General features: G+C 34.2%; 1 protein-coding gene across 2 annotated transcripts in view; it reads right to left on the reverse strand.

Moving 5' to 3' along the window:
* UBR1 (ubiquitin protein ligase E3 component n-recognin 1) overlaps positions 1-21,310 on the reverse strand; it is a 58,497-nt gene that overhangs the window by 15,354 nt on the left and 21,833 nt on the right. For both annotated transcript variants that reach the window (XM_015287099.4, XM_015287098.4), the window contains exons 14-35: positions 21,016-21,144; positions 20,075-20,255; positions 19,111-19,172; positions 18,826-18,936; positions 18,426-18,491; positions 18,169-18,270; positions 17,135-17,198; positions 16,560-16,684; positions 15,591-15,643; positions 14,501-14,603; positions 13,996-14,044; positions 12,849-13,003; positions 11,865-11,964; positions 11,070-11,179; positions 9,248-9,337; positions 7,644-7,831; positions 5,619-5,824; positions 4,492-4,585; positions 2,651-2,803; positions 2,136-2,233; positions 1,403-1,496; positions 445-593 (exon numbers count right to left, since the gene is read on the reverse strand). In XM_015287099.4, coding sequence (XP_015142585.1) covers positions 445-593; positions 1,403-1,496; positions 2,136-2,233; positions 2,651-2,803; positions 4,492-4,585; positions 5,619-5,824; positions 7,644-7,831; positions 9,248-9,337; positions 11,070-11,179; positions 11,865-11,964; positions 12,849-13,003; positions 13,996-14,044; positions 14,501-14,603; positions 15,591-15,643; positions 16,560-16,684; positions 17,135-17,198; positions 18,169-18,270; positions 18,426-18,491; positions 18,826-18,936; positions 19,111-19,172; positions 20,075-20,255; positions 21,016-21,144 — 2,482 coding nt within the window. The remainder of the gene's footprint in view (positions 1-444; positions 594-1,402; positions 1,497-2,135; positions 2,234-2,650; positions 2,804-4,491; positions 4,586-5,618; positions 5,825-7,643; positions 7,832-9,247; positions 9,338-11,069; positions 11,180-11,864; positions 11,965-12,848; positions 13,004-13,995; positions 14,045-14,500; positions 14,604-15,590; positions 15,644-16,559; positions 16,685-17,134; positions 17,199-18,168; positions 18,271-18,425; positions 18,492-18,825; positions 18,937-19,110; positions 19,173-20,074; positions 20,256-21,015; positions 21,145-21,310) is intronic.

Below are 21,310 nucleotides of genomic sequence, written 5' to 3' on the forward strand. Positions count from 1 at the left end.
GATCATTCAAGAATGATTAAAGATTCTGAAATATTAGAAAAGAGTGTTTTTGAGTAAAATCTGAGAAAGGAAGTTCCGTTTCACAGTAATTAGATATTTGGCTGCACAGAAGATGCATGGCATTTTGATTGTCTTCAGCAGCTTTGCAATAGTCAAAGATGCTTACAGTTCATATTACAGCTCTCAAAGATTAAACTCACCAGTGTCGGTATAACGTATGTTAATAGTGTATTTTATACAGTACCATCTTACAAAAACATTCTATTCTTTATACCAGATTAAACATCATGTATTACATGTAATAAGAATTATTATCCTATATTTTTCTTATTTATGTGGAACTATCATTATTGTATATACATCCAGATTTTATATATTTCTACAAATCAAACAGCTTTAAGAGTTTTAGGTCATAAAAAGAAGTAAACCCAAATTATGCTTTACCTATACACTGGATGGTAAAAGCACACGTGCTCCAGGTCATAATAGGAATCCGATAATCAGCTTCATTTGGAGCAACTTTTAGTCCAACTCTATAAATGGTGGTTGCAAACAGAATAAGCATCTCCTTGATACTGCTTGAGTATTTGGCTCTGCAAAAGTAAATCAAGATAACTTCAGCCTGTACTATTAATAGTGCTTGTTATTTATGCGTCAATCATTTGATAACGAAGTCAAGATTATTTATGAAAGAATTCTAACATTAATCTAAATCTCCCCTCTTATAGTTTAAAACGTTTCCCCCTTGTCCTATCATTATCAGACTGTGTAAAAGTCAGTCTTCTCCCTGTTTATAAGCTGTAAGAGATCTTGATTTAACCTCCTGATGACATTTTTTACAATAGCAGATGGGTAAGTATTTTGCAAAACAATGATGTCAGGCAGAAGTAACAATAGCAGAGTACTTGATTTAAGAGTAGCATTATTTTAGAAGAAGATAGCTAAGTACACTTCAGAAGCCCCTACCTATTTGCTTTGTTTTCATGGGAGGGAGCTTTTGTCCACTAGAACAAAAGTAAACAAGACAGCTCTGAGTAATCTGTATTAAATTATTCTATCTAAAACAAGTGAATGCTACCCCTGAAACACACATATAGCAGGAAAATTAAGGCGAACAGACATTAAGTGACTTGCCCAGAAGCACATAAAGTGGCCAAAATGACTGGAATTCTGAATTAGAAAACTACATTCAGTTTTGTACTAATAAAGTAAACATTGCCAGGCTAGGTTTGACCAAGAGGTTTATCTAGGTCTGTATGGAGTTGATATTCAATGAATGCTTAGAGAAATGTACAAGTAAGCCTGTATTGAGACTGAAAAAGTGAACGTCTTCCTTCAATATAAATGCTAAAGATTTTTAGATTAATTCATGGACAATTAATATAGCCAGAAAAGCACTTACGAGGACTGAACTCCAAAACTAAGGATGGAATGGAATTCCAAAGCAGAGTTCCCCAATCCCTTGTTGACAAAAGCTGGAGCATTTTGTTGATCTCCTTCCAGAAGAAATCAGATCCAAATTAAAACACAAATAAGTTATCATTTTTACAGCAATTTAACAGATCTCCTTTTTAACTGGTTTGAAAATAATTATAAACAGACCTCACCAGCCAAGATACTCTATACTAATCCTCCTAACATTTCTCTCCACTTATAAATATGTGAGGATTAAAGCAGTGCTTTGTTACTACTATTTCTTTGTTTTATTGGGGAAAATATAGAAAAGCAGATGAAAACTTTCCTGCATCGTAGGAGTGCAAGGAATATATTGATTCTCTGTAACTTATGTTTCCTAAGCATTTCATTCTAACCCTCTGAATGTAATTTTTCTCTGTTTCATCACAAACTCTTCAAGCAAAAACTTAACTCTGAGTGTTAATAAGCATCTATCCACCTCACATTATGGAATTTTCTTGTAGAGGGAAGGCAGAAATGGTAACAAACCAGAAAACTGGTGAGAACAACCTGGAATAAAGCTATCAAGCTCTGAAAGACATATGACTTTAACCCCAGTTGAGAGCAAAATTACCCTAAATTTTAAGTTTTCTTTTGACATTACATAAAACACGTGTATTATACTTAAAACTAGTGTATTAGATATCCCACAAGCAAGCTCCAAAATGAAAATAACAAACCTTTTGCATTTTTCACATTGTAGCCTGATATCCTGACTATAATGGTTTCCAGCCACCTAGCCAGGGAGAGAATTTGAGCTACTGCCTCTGCATCCTCGCTGAGAAAAGAAATGGAAAGCAGTTGTTACTTTAACACTGAAATAATCTTTATAAAGTCTTTAAAAATAAAGGACACATGAATCAAAATACATTAACTCAATAGTTGCATACTTTTTATAGTTGCAGGCAAAGTAGCGTGCAAACACTAAAAAAAAAGCAGCATTAGCTTTTTAATTAGAAGTACTAGACCTAAATACTTCCTTATGTGGTATATACTCCAAAAAATAGCCTAGAAATGCTTTCAAAAATGAGTTTAGCTACCAAAAGCAGCATATTTGGGTGAGTGGTCAGTAAGGAGATAAACGGCCATTTACACAGACTAAGAAGGTCAGCCCAAGATTACCCTCCCAAAATGTGATAAGTCAACCCATCCCAAAAATCATACTTAAAAAAGGCTATGCAGTCAATTCATTCACCTGTTTATTTTTTGAGCCTGCAATGGAACAATGGGAATCACAGTATTGCACAAAGATTTGCAAAGTGGACAAAGATACTCTCCATTCTCTAAGTCAAATATCTGTTCGACATGCAGGCGTTGTCGGAAGTTCAGTTGCATGGCTTCAAAGTACCTAGAACATTGAAAAGAGAATTACTAGAAAACAGAATTGCTCAAATGTGACCTGAAAACAAAACTTCACATAATTAAGTCTTATTATCTATTAATTCTTTTCCTAATACCTTTCCTTTGATAACTATTTCTCGTGCTTGGACGTGAAAATAAAATTGAAACTCTGATTGCTTATAAGAACTCAGGCAAAAATAATTTGTACTACAACATCATATGACATTTTAAACTCAAAAGCAAACTGAGAAATAATTATAACATTTTTACAGGTTTTCTTACATACATTTGATCCCTTAGCGAACACAGTAAGTCTTCAGATTTCATTAACATCACAGTGGCATTGACATTAGAAACAAAACAACCCAACACTCCAATCTGCTTGTCTGAATACAGGCAAGTAAATTCAGTACTGACACTCAGGCTGGACACGCAGGATCTTTAAAACAGATGAAATTATCCAACTTTCACATTAAGGTAACAGCTAGTTATTATTTTCCTTTGAAGTATAATATCTTAAGAAAAAAATTAGAAAACAAAATATTTTCTAATAAGAAAAAGGTTGTATGCAGGGGTGATTGACAGAAGTCTTAATGATTACAGGTATTTTATGAAAGCAATTTGTTACAATCAACAAAAAAATACGTCTGCTCTCCCAAATTTAAACAACTGTTACTGCAATAAATGCCTCTTCCTCATATATATCAACTACAAAGATATTATGTTCTTTTGAACCTGTACTGTTTTAGAGTATTGTGCAGTATTTTTCGGCTGCACAGATAGTCTAGAAAGGTGGCAGGGAAAATTTGGACAAATATTAGTAAGTTAGAATGTCTGTTACACAGTAAGTAAAAGACTATTCTCAAACCTTCTGTGCCATCCCGTATGAGAAGAGTCTGTTGTCCATTTTAATCCCATTTACCCACACAGCAAGTCATCTTTTCTTAAAAAGAGCAAGGGAATTGAGCTCCAGTGTTGTACTACTTAGATCTACGTAGATGTGGATCGATCTGCCAAGAGCAGATGCATTATACTCAAGGAACATACTTCTGTATCATTTTAAGTGTGCGCACCTATCTTTCTTGCAGCATTTCTTTTTTTAATAAAAATATAAATATAGAAAAAGAGGAATATAGAAAATATAGAAAAATGATAAACACCAGGAGTTTACTCAGGCTTCTTAAGGTAAAATGGCGTAAGTGCGAACAACCATCAAGAAAATATTTACGCCATTTCACAACATAAAATAACTTCTATTTGCATGACCCAACTCCATCTGTTGATAACACCTCAGTGGGACTGAAGTTCCAGTATTATTTCACTGAAGAGATAACAGACTTCACTTGTTTAAGGACTAGTGTAGAACACCCATCTAGAAGATTCCTACCGGTTCTCACTGGACTGAGGAAAAATCAGACCTGCTAAATGAAGTTTCTTATTCTTGACTATTTTTACCCCATTGGTTTTATTCAACCTCCTCACAGATTCTTCTCTGGTTCATAAAAGGCAACTGAAACCTTTCGATGATGCATTTTCTCATCAGTTGAAAAATTATTTTGTGCCATATTTCATTTCTAGATGAGTAGATAGTTCTCAATTCAACATCCACTTACTAAACTGCATTCTCAATATGCACTTAGATTTTTTCAGAAAATAGATAAATTAACATGAAAACCTGCCATGATATATACTTACTTCTGCCAGCAGGCTGCATGCATCACGTGGCCACAGCTTCCTGTGTGTGTTCCACATGGTAAGTCAGGATGCATGAACAGAGGATCTACTGTATCTATTAAAAAAACACAGCAGAAACAAAAAATATTTTAAAATAGCAACAACTTTTAATCAATAAGAACAGAAAAGAACATCTGATATATAAGACATTATATTTTTTTCCAGTTTGCATAGTCAAATTAAAATGGATTTCATGAGCCTTTCCAGATCAATACTGTAACAAAATCACAAGCCAGAGTTCAGAAACTACTGAAGGCTTTCCACAAGCTAGTAAGAAAAAGAAAATCCAGAAGCAATAGTGAACTGGTTAAAAATGGGGTTCGTTTGGTTGTAAATTAACAAAACACTTTTCTAGTCCTCAGATAATGTATTTCTTCAACTAACCCACTGTTCTTTCACAAACCACTAAAATAAACAGCATGAGTGAGTAACACAGGCAAAGCTATCTTTTAACTGAATCTGCCTAAATCTTTATGGTAACATCAGTATGTTGCCATTAAGATGTCTTTGCGCTGCATATGAACCCCAACTGAGATACAATCTTCCACTTAAAGATACCTAAATAATGCTAAGCTCAACAACAGCATATCTCTAAATCTAATGTGGTGTACTTTCATGATTTTGAACCAATACACCTGAATTTGACAAACCTAAAAAAACCACAACTGAGCATGAAGACACCCTTCTGGAACATGAAAGAACTCCCATGATTACCATACTGGCACTCTGAAAACGTATTTTTCCTATGTTGTGAAAGCTTGCTGGTGTACTTGAATAAAAAAAAGCTAACATTCTTGTTTTCTTTCTCCTCTGAAGTAACTACTCCCACCAAATCTTCAAGTTTATTTGAACTCCTTGTGAGAACATCTAAAGCAGTTTCTTATTTCCCAGGGAAAAGTCTGTATCTTCATACACTGCTCATTTTTAAATTAAAAAAGAAAAAAGCAAAACAGATTTTAGAGCAGTTTACAAATTTCCACTCTTTTTTTAGTGAAGGTAGGTCATTTAGCAATCTGAACGCAGAGTTTAATTTGGTTCAAAGGACAGCACTAGAATTGTTTGCACTCCAAAAGAAGAAAACTGCATACCCCCTGAGAGTTCAAGAATTCTGCTTCTATTCTGAGTTAAGGCAGTTGATTTCTGGACACAAGCAGATAATACCATAGCAGCACTTTCCAGCTTTACTTCTTGCTCCTCCTGACAAAGAATACAGGTCAGAACTTCTTTCTCAGCAATGGATGGACCTCGTTTGGGACCCAAAGCAATTCTGGAGTAATCGATTGCTGAAGACAAACTGAAACAACATAGGTAACAGATAAAAAGAATGCTTTTTTCCTGAAGAAACAGACTTCAAGGCATATTGCCAACATCACTCATTTTATACATAAGTACTCTACAAAACCAAACAATGGCAAATTGATGAAGAAACATATGAATCCTCATTAAAATTCAGCAATTTTTAAAAAGAAAACAGAAGCCACTTAACACTGAATAACAGAAAGAAATCAGTACAGACAGCAGGTCATTCAGGCAACTATATGCAATACAGATTGAATTAAATTTATTTTAATCTTACAGTAAAATTGTATCTACCATTCTTAAAAAAAGTTAACACACAGTGGATCTCTCTATTTTCCCAAGAAGTTTTGTGCAATCTTAATTAAGACAACTCACAATGTTTGGTGTAAGTGCAGTGCATTGTTGAAGCATCTCTAGAATAGGAGTAATGCATATGTCCAGAATTATGCTGTCGCTATAACTGTTAAACATAACTACTCTTAGCTACTCTTTAAACTACTCTACTCATAAATGATAAGCCATACTCAAACTCACAAAGCCCTGCTTTTTTTTTTTTTTTTTTTTTAAACCAACACCAACTAACCAATCAACTTAAAAGAGGCTGTCTGTTATTAGCTGCATTGCATCACCCTGCCTATTGAAGTATAATCACATTACAGAAAGTTGATGACATAAAGCTAAGACATTTCCACATCTGGCTATTTTCACATATGTGCAGCAGCACTACTCTCATTATCCAATGAAGACCCCTTTTGATTAAAAAGGACTTTCAATTCCAATTATTTGCCTGCTAATGCAGTATTTCCTCTACAACTGACTCATTTAAAAATAGAACACTGTAAGAACAGTTATCTAATAATGAAAAATCAAATAAATTCAGCAGCATAAATTCAGAACTAAAAAGAGTGGGTGATAGTAAACCTGTGATTTTCTAAAGATAAGAAAAGTCACTTATGTTAATACACACTCAAATCAGGATCTACCATAACAGTTAAGAGGTTTGTCCAATACAAGCAACAGCATATATATATATATTTTTAATGTATATAAATAGATATTAATATAAACAATATATTTACATTATATATATTTACATATAACATATAATTAAATATATAAAAATATATATATATGAAATAAAACAGCCTCAAAGGAAGAAAAAAGAAAAGCTGATATGCACCTAGTCATGTCAAGAAGTACAAGAGGAAAAAAAAATTCTGAGTTGTGTATGACCTCAAATGAATTCTATTGTGTTTATTCCAGTATATATAATTACAGAATAACAGAGAACTGAGTTATCTAGTCCGCAAGTTTGCAATTCATTCTCTTGAAGTACCCTTTTCCCTTCTATCAATTAGAACTGAACATCTCCAATACAAAATTAGATTTAAAAAACTAATGATAAGAAATAACAGCAACTAGAGCTACAAGAAGCGTATTTTCTTCACTGCAACTTAACCGTACCATATAATGGCTTCCACAAATCTTTCCAGATTAGATATTAAATTTCTCATAGAAGTACAGTGATGTTAGCTAAGCAGCCTTCTAATGATATTTTCCAGATAAATACTTACCATTTGAAAAAATAATTTTCTTACAGTCTGATTTATGCTCATCTGTAAAGCAAATCCACTGTTCAGGCATCAACAAGCAACCTAGTTTATGTATAATTATTAAACAGAATTAACAAGCATTGTAGGTGGGAAGTTTGAGAAACTAATTTGATAACTCTACTCTCAGGACTTTTTCACGGCAGAATCCAATTTAGGTAATGAACATTTCCCCACCAGAACTCTACGTCTGCTTTTTCTTACCTTTCTTCTTCCATAATAGCATCTTCTTTCCCCTGTGCCTCCAATGTGTTTTCATAAAGGAGTTTGTGGGTTTCAATGAAATTCCTCTGCAAAGCAGACATCTGAGCCATTATCTTCTGACGATGCAGCCTCGCTGCTTCTGCCTTTCTCTTTCGCTCAGCTTTCTCTTTATCCTGAGTGCTCTGTGTCTTAGAGTAAAAGAAATCACAAGCAACAGAGAATGTAAGATGAGTAGATTCATTTCACAATTATATGCATATATGTATTGGCATCAAATTCCTTAACTGACATCTCTTCAATGATTTTTTTTTTTTAAGTTAATTGCTATCATCAAAATGTTGACTACAATCACTGAAAAAAAACAAATACAGGTATGCAAGATGTCACTTGTACTACCTCTACCAGAAAAACAGGATCAATACCTGGCCATTTTATTTAAGTGCCAACACTGCCTACTCTTAGGAAACTTCAGCAAACACCAAAAGCCTCTAGTGTTGTTATTCCCACCATAAGTGAAACTTTTAAGTGTCATCCCTACTGTGAATTCTATATATCCCTTTATGAAATTTAAGATAATTGTCGTGAACTGTGAAAGACACTGTCAACAGACTGTTCCTTTAGTTTTGTGGCAGAATTCTATACATCCTTATTGTAGGCTGGACAACTATTCCTCTTCCAGTATTTCCTCATCTATCATGTTCTCAAGAACTATAAAGGAAAGGATTTATATAACTTGAAAATGTAGAATTCAAGAATACAGACAAATAAGATACGTGAAATTAAATTCTTATTCAACAACTTTACACTCAAATATGCCATACACATAGTCTTCATTCAGGATGCCATGACTTTTCGAAAATCAGGCAAAAAATTACTTTCTAAGTAGTTGAACTAATCAACTGGTTTCTTATGACTTGTATTTTGTTCTCTTCCCTTACTAGCTATCACATTACACCTTTCTCAAAGAAGAAACACAGCATATGCTATGTTTAGAGTTACGCATACAATGCCTGCCCATGGAGTTGCTCAGCAGCAAGTTACTGCCAAACAGAACATGTCAGATTAAACTGGCCTGCCATTGCACACTACCTAAGAGTAATTAGATTCTCCCATTCGGCTGTCTGTTGTTAAAAGAACCTTTAGGACTGCAGTAATCTTTAATAACTCCACTCTACTGTGTCACTTCATCACTGGATTCAGGAGTTACTCTGAGCGAAGTGGGTAGACACTGATGCACAGAGAGAGAGCAATCACTTAAGTTGGACAGAGAAGACACTATCACAAATAAAAGGTGATCAAATAACAAAGATAAAAGCAAAAAACAGACACAAGCAAATTCCCTTCTCCTTTTACTTTCCCTGAATAGTCTCACTTAACTAAACTACAAGCACAACAAAAAACACATAGCCGCTGCTAAATCAGTGAGACATGCTTAGCATATTTCTTTTTAATAAATACAAGAATTGAAATCTAAATATCATTTGTAGGCAATTAGAAGTTAATACCTGAAATGACTATTTTTGCATAAGAAATACATGCACCTCCTTCAGAATACAATTAAAAACATTACAGTTTCTATTGAACTTCATTAGTATTATTATTACCTCATCACCTTTTGCAGTTTCTGAGCCTGATGGAGCCACTACTGCTGTCAAACTAGATTTTTCTCTCATTCTTTTCACCGTGTCAAACATCTACAAAGAGAGAGTTACATGTTAAAAACGAAATGCAAATTGGCTGTTCTAACAATATAAGATCAAACTTCTTCATATTTAGTTGCATTGTTTTCAGATTTTCAAATGGATGAAATCAACTGCCCTACTCTATTACAAAAACAGCCCAGCAGTTGAAAAATACTATTGAGTATAAAGGAAAGTAGAATTATTCCAAGTCTTCCAGTCCTTCTCCAGCACTAATATTTCTAAAGAGCTAAAGCTCTTTCATCTGAATGACATCTGTAGATCAGATGCTAGCTTACTTCAAGGAGAGATTGAATAACCCGTGGATAGTCTGTAGTCACTGATACCACCACGTGGAAGAGAAAGTTTTGCAGGTTACATCTGATTAGTTAAAATCAAGACTAAAATTTACACTTTTACTTCCTCCAGCTGTCTATTCTAAGAAACTTCAAATTTTGATACTTGTAAATACTCGAAATTTACCTATTATTAAAAAAGCAAATCATATGTTAAGTCTGTTTTTTACCTTTGCCCCTAGAATTTTACAAGAATAACTTCTTCAAAAACCTTTCAAACTTGCCATTACAGCATACACCAGGTAGTCAAATTTCAGTACCTAAGGATAGCTTTGGAACCTCACTATGGATTCTTGTCCTCTTTTCTACTTCTTTCTGGGAGCACTTGAATTCTGTTTGCCACCTAAACCAAAGGCCCAAAACTTGATAGCAGAACTGCTAGGCAGAAGTCGCACCCAATTTTTCCCCATTGGTCAAGGCATCACAGCTCTACAGGTTTTTCCTATCTCTTTGGCTGGGAAAAAACAATGAGATATATGGAAAAGTACAACGCAGCCATTATATCAGTCTGACTGAAGTCTTGATACAAGCAGTCCGCTGAAATGCACTCCCAATTCATAAACCTTTACAAATAAAGAGGGCTGCTCCAAAAGTAATGCCTCCTCTTTTATAACACAGGCCCACAACATCAGAGGTGGATGTTGATGGTATGGCAGTAGAGGCTTAATCTTCCTGTCAATATCCAGTTATATTTATTGCTGTGCAACACATGAAAGCAGAGGGGCAGCCTGACAAAATGGCACCTGACATGGAAGTGCATATGAAGCAAATATTGTAATTTAATTCCTCCATGCAGAAAAAATTGCACCTATTCATTGATGCTTGATAAACATTTATAATGGTAAAACAGTGGATGTGAGTACAGTGAGGTGGTGGATGGTGCATTTCAGCAGTGGTGACAGAGGGTCACCTGTGCTGGTGTAGATTTTTACAAGGGCAGCATGAAGGCTCTTGCTTATTACCAGTAAAAATGCACAGCCATTGGTAGTGACGGTTGAGAATTTGTTCTATCAAGCAGTGCTACTACACTCTTTGCATCTGATGTAGTTTCCATGAAAATAAACAGGAAACATTATTTTCAGACTGACCTATGTATTTTGCAACAGAAACACAAGGAACAAAATTTATGTATAAAATACATATATGGGAAAGAAACGTTCCAATGTTTCTCAGCTTCTAAAGAAATTACTGTAACTGCAAAAACTATCTTAGTGGATTTTTATATTTATGTATATAATTTTATTTTATATATTTTTATTATATATATTATATATATACACACATATGTATGTATACACACACACATATATATATAAACAACCATAACATCCTTCAGGACAGCTTTTTCCAAATTACCACAATCTAATCATACTTATCTCCCCATTGTGTACCTGCAGTATCCAAATGACTGTGTCCTTCTGTGCCTCCAATTGAGGAACCCTTTTTAATTTTTCCAGAAGCATTAATACATTTACAGCATTCAGGGCTGAGCTTCCCATTCCTTTAACAAAAAGTAAACGCATTCAGAGTGGAGAAAAAGCCAATGTACTTACAGCCATGGATATGCCTTAAAATATTGCTAATTACATAGCATATATTTATGAAAACACAATCTGTATAGCTATAGTTCTGTCTTAAGTATACTCATTTATCTAAATGTAGTATAATCTTTCCCAATTGTAGATAAGTAGTTCTACTTCTAAGGGGAGAGAATTAGAGACAAAAACAGAAACAGAGCTCCCTTCAGCTACAAAGAGAATGAATGGATCCCTTGAATTTTAAACCAGCTTGCTAAAAGTTCATTGTGCATGAGCTAATTTTGCCATTAAAATAGAGTTCTATTAATATTCTTCTGCAGAGTTGTGTTGTTCCTAAGAAGTTTTTTGGCCTTAAAAAAAAAAAAACCAACATACTTTAGAAATGGGAACACTGTCTTCAATTAGATTTCGTTTGCAACATTTTTCATTCAGTATTATTTCACATTTTTAGAAGACAAAAACATTAAGAAGAAGAGGAAGATTTTTGTAAATTATTTGTTAGTATTGTTTTATTATGAAACAGTGATTACTTTTACATCCCTCATAGAAATGCATAAATCAGGTTTGGATTTTTCTGATGTTGTTCTTGTTCTCATAAAATCAAGTTACACTGATTTGCTCTACTCTTTCCAAGAAAATTAAACTTACTTGTTGCTTTGTGATAAAAATCAAATGTTACTTCTTCTTCTGGAGACTTCTGTAACTGCTGCTTCTCTTCTAATAATCCTAAAGAAAGGAGATGAAGCACCTGAAAAGATAAAAATGGTATTTCTTATTCGTCACTGGAGTTCTGGAAATCTAGTATATCAAATAATGTTTAATACAGCACTCTATTATATGCTTATTTTACCTATGATAAAACACAGAAATAAGAAAAGGTGCAAAAATTGTACATGAAAGGACAAATAGTGACGTACAATTTAATTAAGTTTCCTGCGTATCTCTTGCACAGTTTACATTAGTAAAATATGAACCACATAATTCTACTTACATACAGAAACCATTAGTATTTTATTATTTCCCAAATCCAAACCTTAGCAGGCAAGGCCATTTGTAAAAAAATATATATACACACACACACACAGAGTACATATATATATATCTGCTCTAATTGACAAAAATACGCCAGTAAGTCTATAAATTCAGGCCCTGAACTTATAAATACAGAAAAGCATCTCAACAGAGTCAGCAATTTTTTTTAAAGTATCAACTGTGGTAAAATAAAATGCATAAATGCTCACAAAACTATTTTGTGACTCACGTCCAAGAGATATTTCTATCTTTGCATTCTGCAGTTTCTGCAGATGACATAACCCTAATGTCTTTAATGTGATCAAAAGGTTGGTTATTTCATGACAAGGACAAGGTAAGGAGTACTGCATACTGAAACACAGTGAGGAGGCTATGAAGGTGGGGAAGCACAACAGAACATTTGCAAATGACATTTTTCTTCTACGTTTCTATTTTATGGTAGAGATATTTTCTTCATTTATGATTTATAAAAATAGGTCTGGAGACCATGAAGTCATTTCTTATCATTCAAAGTTTATATTTACACATTTTGACCTTATCAGAAGCTGTTACGAGACAGCATAGGAACCATGGAGGGAAGAAGACCAAAGCTAACCATACCATTTGAATCATAGCTTCAGTCCACAAGTGTGTTTCCAGTTCTACTGCTCTCTGAAGGATGGTTCGCAGTATGTGCATCATAACATCACAGTTCAGAATCCTCACCACATTACTGAACGCAGGACAGAAGTCTGGAGGAGGTGGCGGCGGCAATGCTAGGAAATAGAGATATGCAAATGTATTCATACACATACTGGCATCTCAACATTCACAGCCAAAAAACAACCAGACGTACAATTAATAAAAACATGCTCAAATGCAAGTGTTTAAATCTGCTTTTGCCTTTAGATAAACTAAGTACTTTAAAGAAATTCTTACATAAAACACATGCAAACTAAGCTAAACAAGCAATCCATCATAACTGTTTAGTTGTATCTATAAATGCAACTCTTCAATATTTAGTACTGTTTTCCATCTAATACAATTTTCTTTTTAAACTAGTTGTCAGTTAAGTAATAGGATATGTTACCAAGATTATGGAATTCACTGGAACAGTAACATGGGAAGGGCAAAAATAATTACCTGTTGCATCTAACAAAAGGAGGAAATAGTTTTTTCATTAAATTGTTTACTTAATAGTTTACAATGCCTTCCTCAAATCTACTCAATTAGCGCTCATGACTTGAATGGGTAGAAGTAAATTCAAAAGGAAAAATAATGCTTGTGTTAGAACAGAAATATGTAGCTTTGTTGTTGGATAATTCTACAGACTTTTAAGAAGTTTTTATTTACAAAATGTAAGATTAGCTACTTATAGAATAGATAACAAGCACTGGTTCCTGCACTGTACTTCTCTAGCCAGCACTACTGCATCTCAAGTCTCTGTTAGAGAAATCACTCACAAAAATAACTTCTGACTTCTCTTTACTTCACCATAAAAGACCCATTGATAAACTGAACAGTTAAGTATGACGCCACATTGATTTGTCTACATGCAAGTTCAACTAAAATTTCCAAAATTCCTTAATTACAAAAAGAAAAAAATGGCAAGCATTAATCAATTACGATTACTAATGTAACAACACATTTAATGTGAACTCAGCTACCCATTGCAAGTCACAAGCCATCTATTAAAGCTCATTTTACACACAACTACATGTACCACTGTATTATCCCATTTGTTGAGACATTAGTTCTAAATTTTTACCTTCATCTCTGTTTTCTTGTTTCCTTCTTTTCTTCTGTGTATGTTCAGCCTACAGAAAAGGCATGTGGCAAGATATATCTAGTCAATACTTGGTCATGTAACTTGAACCTTGTATGAAATCTGCTTACTGATTCTTAATTTTGCATTTCATTTTCTTGTAAGAAATTTGAGAAACATACGTTTTTTCCTCAGTAAGATTTTAAAAAGCAATGTTTGCTTTCTTCCAGTTCAAAGATAACTCTCGGTACATTCTGTTCTTAGCTTTAACAGTTAACAGAGTTAATACATAAGTCACCACAGGAAAAATACTAACACAAGCCACACTGCAACAATTTGTGACAACAGCGTAAGCTGCTTTACCAGTTCAGTACTAAAGATCCGCATACATTCTTTACAGAATCAGCTACTTTAAACTCCGTTAGCTCCTTTGATTCAGCAAGATCCTTCAGCCGCTGATAAGCATGTACAGTTTTTACCTTTGAGAATGAATCTTACATTAGCCTACCTTGCTATGCTGGGTCTTTGTATAATGATAAAAGAACATATTGAATTCTTTCAAGCATTCATCTTTCAGTTCATAAACTCCATGTCCAGATACACCTGGTTTCCTTAAAAAGAAATATTTCATGACAGAGATTATTAGTAACTTAAGTTCAACATATCTTTGGAAGTAAATAAAACAGACACAGGATTTGTTTTTCCAAGCAAAAGCTATTAAGAAAGGAAATAGAAATGGTTACTTTGTTAACTTATAAAGAACAGACTGGGTACAGTTTTAAAGTCTTTAACTTTCAAGATTGTTGACTACCCTAAATCCAACCTAGTACTAAAATACTTATGCCTCCATAATCTACACCACACTACGAAGGCAGGTAAATTCGTTTTAACTGTATGGCTTACGATTTTAGACGTTGAATGTTCTTGTATAAAATCCATTACTTCTTTAACCAAGGTACAAAACAGGCAATACAAAGAGCTACTTCCCATCTTGTATGAGCCAAAGCAGCATTTTTTGAACCTTCCATACAATTCCCACAGCAAAATCCCTAGGTTTTCCTAGGAATTTAATCAATGGCAACTATAAGCAAGCCACGTGAAACCGAAAATAAGGAACCCTAAACCAATTAAAATAAAAAGACATTTCCGTGACAAAAATATAGCAGACATTTGAACGAGTTTTTCCTCAACTGATGCAACTTTTTTTCTGCATCTGTATTTTCCAAAAAGTATCCCTCATCTGAAAGCTACAGAAAATTAGTAAATAAATAACATTTGAATCAATGATTGGGTGATCAAAGATATGAGAAGTCGTTCTGGTTCCCAACTATTTCCGAAATTAAATCAGCTTTTGAACATTTTCCTGCTTAACATCACTTAACTTGAAAGGCCCCTCAAACTGTCTGAAGGAAAGAAACAGCAACTTCAGATATTCAATACACTTTTCTTTCCTCAGCAAATATGAAAATGTATGTAGTTGAAGACAGTAAAATATTAGCTAAATAGAGTGTAGTGCAGCTTGTTTAACCCATATAAGACAAAGATATAGAATTTCATTTTCAAGCTAGTTATAAAAAAAAGCATTGTTAGGAACTTACTTAAATGTTGCTACTTTATCAATTACATTCTCCAAGCCAGTTTCATTGTTCTCCTGGTTAAAAAAAAAAAATTGGCATAAGTATATCATGATTCAAATCACTTCAATATTATATGTGTAACAAATACAGACATAAAAATTCAGAGCAATTCTATAATTAATAGATTTTGCCCATTGTTACTCAGAAAGCAGATATTCCTAACTAACAAGCTGCCAAAGATTGCTGAAGACAGTTAAATACTTTCACCTATTATATAAAATTTGATTTGATTCCTAAAAAAGAGCAGTGACTTTCCTCAGCTCAACAGAGGGGAAAAACAAATGTTACTCACTAAAAATAGTGAGCACGGATCACCTGTTACTGGTTCCAGGTATTACATTTGCAAATAGTTTTTTGTTCATTTATTTTACGTTGACCTTTGGCCCTGAAAACTTGCACAAGCTCCAAAATCTAATCCACGCCTCTCTGAGTGAATTTTCAACTTTTAGATAAAATATTAGGGAGATGTATGCTTTCAGACAGATCTGACTTTTCAGTGCACCAGTTAAAGTGATCAGAAGTACAGAATCACATTTATTGATAGCCAAATGGACAGAACAGAATCCAACTGCATGGTTCCACAGGCCAAAAAATAACTTCAAAATTTCTGTTCTAGAAATGAAGTGTGCCTAAATACAGTTAAAACAAAGAAAAAATCCACTACTTCTTCTAAATGAATTATACCCCCCCCCCCAAACACACCCCAAAACCTTTTCAGGTTAGATCACTCTTGAATTCATTATGCTTACCTTCATATCAGTAAGGTACAGAACATCATTTGCAATGTTGTATTTCATTTCTCAGACTAACTTGGACTTTTATATTAAGAAATAGAGTAGTTTCATACAAAGTTACCAAAGATCAACAGGAGAATGACATAAAAATAGAGAAGTTTCATTAAGTTAAAAGAAGTAACAAACAAGGACTCACATTTTCAGGCAAGGATTTGGTAATTGCACTGTGAGCCATTGGCTCAATACAAAGTAGATGGATGATTTCTCTCATGATAACATCCTCCTTTGTCACATTACTCACACCAGGCACGTATCTTTCTCCTAACAGATTTGATCAAAAGGAAGACAACGGCAAATATGACAGTTACAAAGCAATTTGACTTTTGCAAGGAAGCAATCAGCAATCAGCAATCTCTATTGCTGAGATTTCATAGTATCTGAGGAACATAAACTTATACTATACCAAGTGTGAAAGAAGATGACAAGATTTTTTTGGCCTAGCTTGGTAACAAAACAGCCTGAGTTTCTTCCTATGATATACCTTGTAGCTAGTTATGAAGTAAACTTATCAGCTTTTTTATTATTTAAAACTACTGCTTTCAGTTGACAAATGCTCAAATCACTGAACCATCTACATAAAAAAAGAAAGCATTTTCCACTATCCTTCCCAAATAATCTATATTAAAAAAAAAAAGTAAACCAAGCCTGTTCTTTCCAACTGTAGTTATTCATCACTATCATAAAACCAGAGAGAAAAAAAAAACAACTTACCCACAACATAGATGATAATCTGTAACATTTCTTCTATTAGTACATTACATTGTTTGATCAAATCCTACAAGAATGAGAGAAATGAGGTTTTTTTAATTGAAAATCCATCAAATGAGATTGAGCTCAGACCTCAGATGCACTACATCACTGATGCACTGTACTGTGAAAAGATCTCTCTCCATTATAATGATTTGGACAAAATGCCTGCACTTACAGTGCATCTATTCTGCAACTGAAGTGCAAGTTTTACATTCAGGAAAAAAAAATAACACACAAATTTGTCCCAAATGAAGAGCTACATAAAAGTTTCACGACTCAAGAAGTGGCACAATAAGTTTCATCAAGGATAGAAGGACAGACACTACACACTGTAGATAAGTAATTCTCCCGTATTTTACTAGACAACCTCTCAAATGAAATTAGTAAGAAGGAAATCAGTTTGCACAAGCAATCATTCTACCTTCTGTATTCAGAACACAAAGTAACAAAAAGCTGAAGAAACATACAAAGAGAAGGTGCATACTAGATAGGATGGTCACTGTTCTGACCTGTTCATTCAATCTTATGCCTTGCCAGTATTGCTATTCACTGAACTGCCTAGTTTATTGGAAAGCACTTTGAACTATGTGTGCCAGAGAGAGCAAAATCTGCCTTCTCATTTCAAATTATGGAGGTCTCTTCTGGGAACCCAAAATAACTTCCTTCTGAATATCACGAAGCATTTAATCATGTCAGTGACCAAGATATTCTCCCTCCTTGGAGATTTTCAAAAGCCACCAGGACATGGTCCTGGGCAACCCACTCTAAGTAGTCCTGCTTGAGGACAGGTGTTGGACCAGATGACCTCCAGAGGTCCCTTCTAACCTAAACCATACTCTGACTGTGTGTTTTATCTAACCACTAGATTCTCTGTTGACTGACTCTTAGTGTAGTTAAAAAAAAAAAAATTACAGTGAGCAACAGTAGCTAGTTTTTCTATTGTGTCATTACATTCAAAGTAATGAAATTTATTAGCAAAAATACTTGACACTTACCTGATCTTTGGTGAGCTTGATCTTTTTGAAAGCATCAGCAAGCTCGTATCTCTGGAGTAAGAGCAACAGGAAATGATTCGGATCCATAAGAGATGCGCCAATCTATAAATAATAGTATGAATATCAGATATTACAATTTTGCATTATAAAAAATACCCTTTTACCAAGAAAATATTTTGAAATGATGCATATTTAAGACAGAAATCAAATCCATTAGAATGTTATGAGTCAAGCAAGTAACGATTCAGACATTATACCTGGAGCATGATGATGTCTTTATCATACATCTCTTCTCTGCACTTAACATCTTGATAATAGAATACCTGAGAAATATGAAAACAAAATTTAAGCAGAGATATAATGAAGTAATGCATTATCAAATCTGCATCAGTCAATGTCTGAGACTTTTTCAAATTGTAAAGCATCTTTATTAAAGGCAGGTTCTATGTCTCTTTCAGAATGAACAGTGGGTAAAACACAGTCATCTAAATTCACAAAATAAAAAGAATTCTAGATGGGAATTTCTGTAGAAGTAACATCCATACCCTATTTCTGCCCTGGATAAAACTACCATCAAGAATGCTACTGAAAAACACTTGCATACACCATTAAGATCACGATCATTAGGATCACCACTGTTTAACATAAGGCGTGTACCTGACTTATCAAGGAGAGACCATTCCTTCTCCACATCTCTGCAGCAACCTGAGCAACCAAAACAAGACATCGCAAAGGATATTCAACTAGCAGTTCCACTTGAAATTCTTCCTAGAATTAAAAAAAAAACGTTGTGTTTGTCAGTGATTTTATAGGAAGTCTTAATGAACAGAGACATGTCCAAAGTAGCAAAATAGCCTGAAATTCTGTAACTTCAATAACACACATGCCTTCTCCCTTCCCAAGTATAAATCATATGAAGTGTTTGAAAAACAAAAATCTTACAGGAGAAACAAACTCATGCAATCTTGAGATGGTTCCAGTCTTGCTTAATTGTACATGAAGACCTACACAACAAACAGGAAAAAAAAAACAATATAAATTTGAATCAGCCAAGTTTCTCTTTCAACCACTTCAAAATATTATTGAAATCATCTACAATTCAGAATTACAAGAAACAATTGAGGCTCATTTAGAAAAAAAATTGGCACTTTTTTCTCTTTAAGGCTGAAGATCTGTTACATTGTCACAACAGTTTTAACCAGTTTTACAATCCATTATTTTACGAATAAATCTATTCATTTAAAGAATTTATTAAAACCATTTAAAAAGAGATGATAAATATCATCAGCAAGTTTTAATATCACATTTAAATCACATACTGTCACTAATAACAGAATTTCAAACAGATGGTTATCTTGGTAGCAAATGATGTGATAAAATATCTACAGCTTAATAACAGCATATGATTTCACTTGTATTTTAGAGAACGCAACGATCACCCACCACTGCAGTCCCCATGAATTCTGACTAGAAATCTGTCCTGGCATGCTGCAAACGTGTCTTATAGGAGGAACCTTTTAACAGTCCTAAAATATAAGTGTCTGGAAAATAAATCTGACACATAGAAATAACGAACATTCATTTTGGTATAAAAGGTAGAAAAAGGAACAGAATGACAGAAATTCAAGCAGTTCAGACAGAACTGAAGATCTCTGTTTATTAAAACACGGAACATTTCCTTCTTGCCTTTATGCTTTCTTCTCTCCCTCCTGCTTTAAAAATGTCCTCCAATACAACAAATGCTCCTTTAAGAAAAAAAGTGCCATTAGTGGAGTATCTGGGGTCACCTCATGAGAATGTCACAAAGCAACTCACCTGTGAAGCATTTTATCTAAATGTTTTCTAAAATAAAGAAAGGGCTGGATGAGAAACCTAATTTAAATAAGTAGCAAACTAAAACACCTACCTGCCAGAGTCCTGGAAAGCGGTAAATGTATGCTGACAGGATCTGAAGACACTCTGTAAGGTCTACTCTCCAAAGTATGGCCACATAAGTGAAACACTGTCTTTTCCCGTGAGCGGCCGTTTGTGCTGCACCTCATCACAGCTTTATGACATTCTTTGTAGGCCCTCAGCAACAGCTCCTCCTGGAATTTCAAACAAATGTTGAGATTTGCATTTTAAATTGATACATACACACAAAAATTCCTCATCTGTTCCTTTGAGCATTGCAAATAGTTGCTCAAAATTCACACCATAATTACTACTGTCACTTAACAGCAAAAAACATTGGACTGGAGCAAAGAAGCACCAGCTGAAGCCAGCTAAGAGTATTCCAAGAGCCACTCCATCAGACGCTCTGAAATCAATGGACTTACTTAAGCTGTGCTGTTTTATAGGTTTGCAAAGTTTGCGCCCCAAATTACATCATGTTTTCATTTGTTGTAACTCTTGCTTTCTCTAGTTAAAAAAAAAAAAAAAGAAATCCATCTCAAAAGAACTTTCTTTTTTTAAGCAATTTCCTCCCCCCAGCAGAGGGATAAACTCCAGAATCAAATAAGACCACCTACAGGCTAATTACACGCAATTAGTATGAAGTTTTTGCAATTCACTTTTGCAATTAAAAACAAACACCATATGCTTCAACTTTTAAAACCTGATAGATCACAATGAATGCTGAGAAATACTTCTTCACAATTTGTCAGATATTTCATGCAATTCTGTCAGCTAGATGATAATATTCTGGGATCCCCCTCTTCACATGGTACCACAACTTAATTCTTTTCTTTTTGTGGGGATCTGTATTACACAACAGTAAGCTTTTCTAAAAAGTTACCATTTAAAAAGTACTCAGAAATATTCACAGATGCCATGCATATATCAACTCCAAACAACAAGTTTCCTTACGTCACAGGCACACCACTCTTGGAACATCAACAGTATGTTCTTTAGCTGCATCTGTATAGCAATGGCTGCTTCCCAGTCAGGGTCCACCTCAATGTGCTGACCAATCTGTCTTTTTATCTCTTCCATTCCCTGAAAAAGAGATGCCACAAATTACACAAGCTAAATCAATGGTCATGGGCTTGAAGCAACAGAAAATCTTGTAAGTGAATGTTAAAAAAAAAAAAAGGTGGTTTGGTTGTAGCTAGAATAGCTGAATAGTACTTCTGTAATTAAGCACTACTTCATCACCCATCCA

This window comes from Gallus gallus, chromosome 5 (assembly GCF_016699485.2).
Source record: "Gallus gallus isolate bGalGal1 chromosome 5, bGalGal1.mat.broiler.GRCg7b, whole genome shotgun sequence".
Lineage (NCBI taxonomy): Eukaryota > Metazoa > Chordata > Aves > Galliformes > Phasianidae > Gallus > Gallus gallus.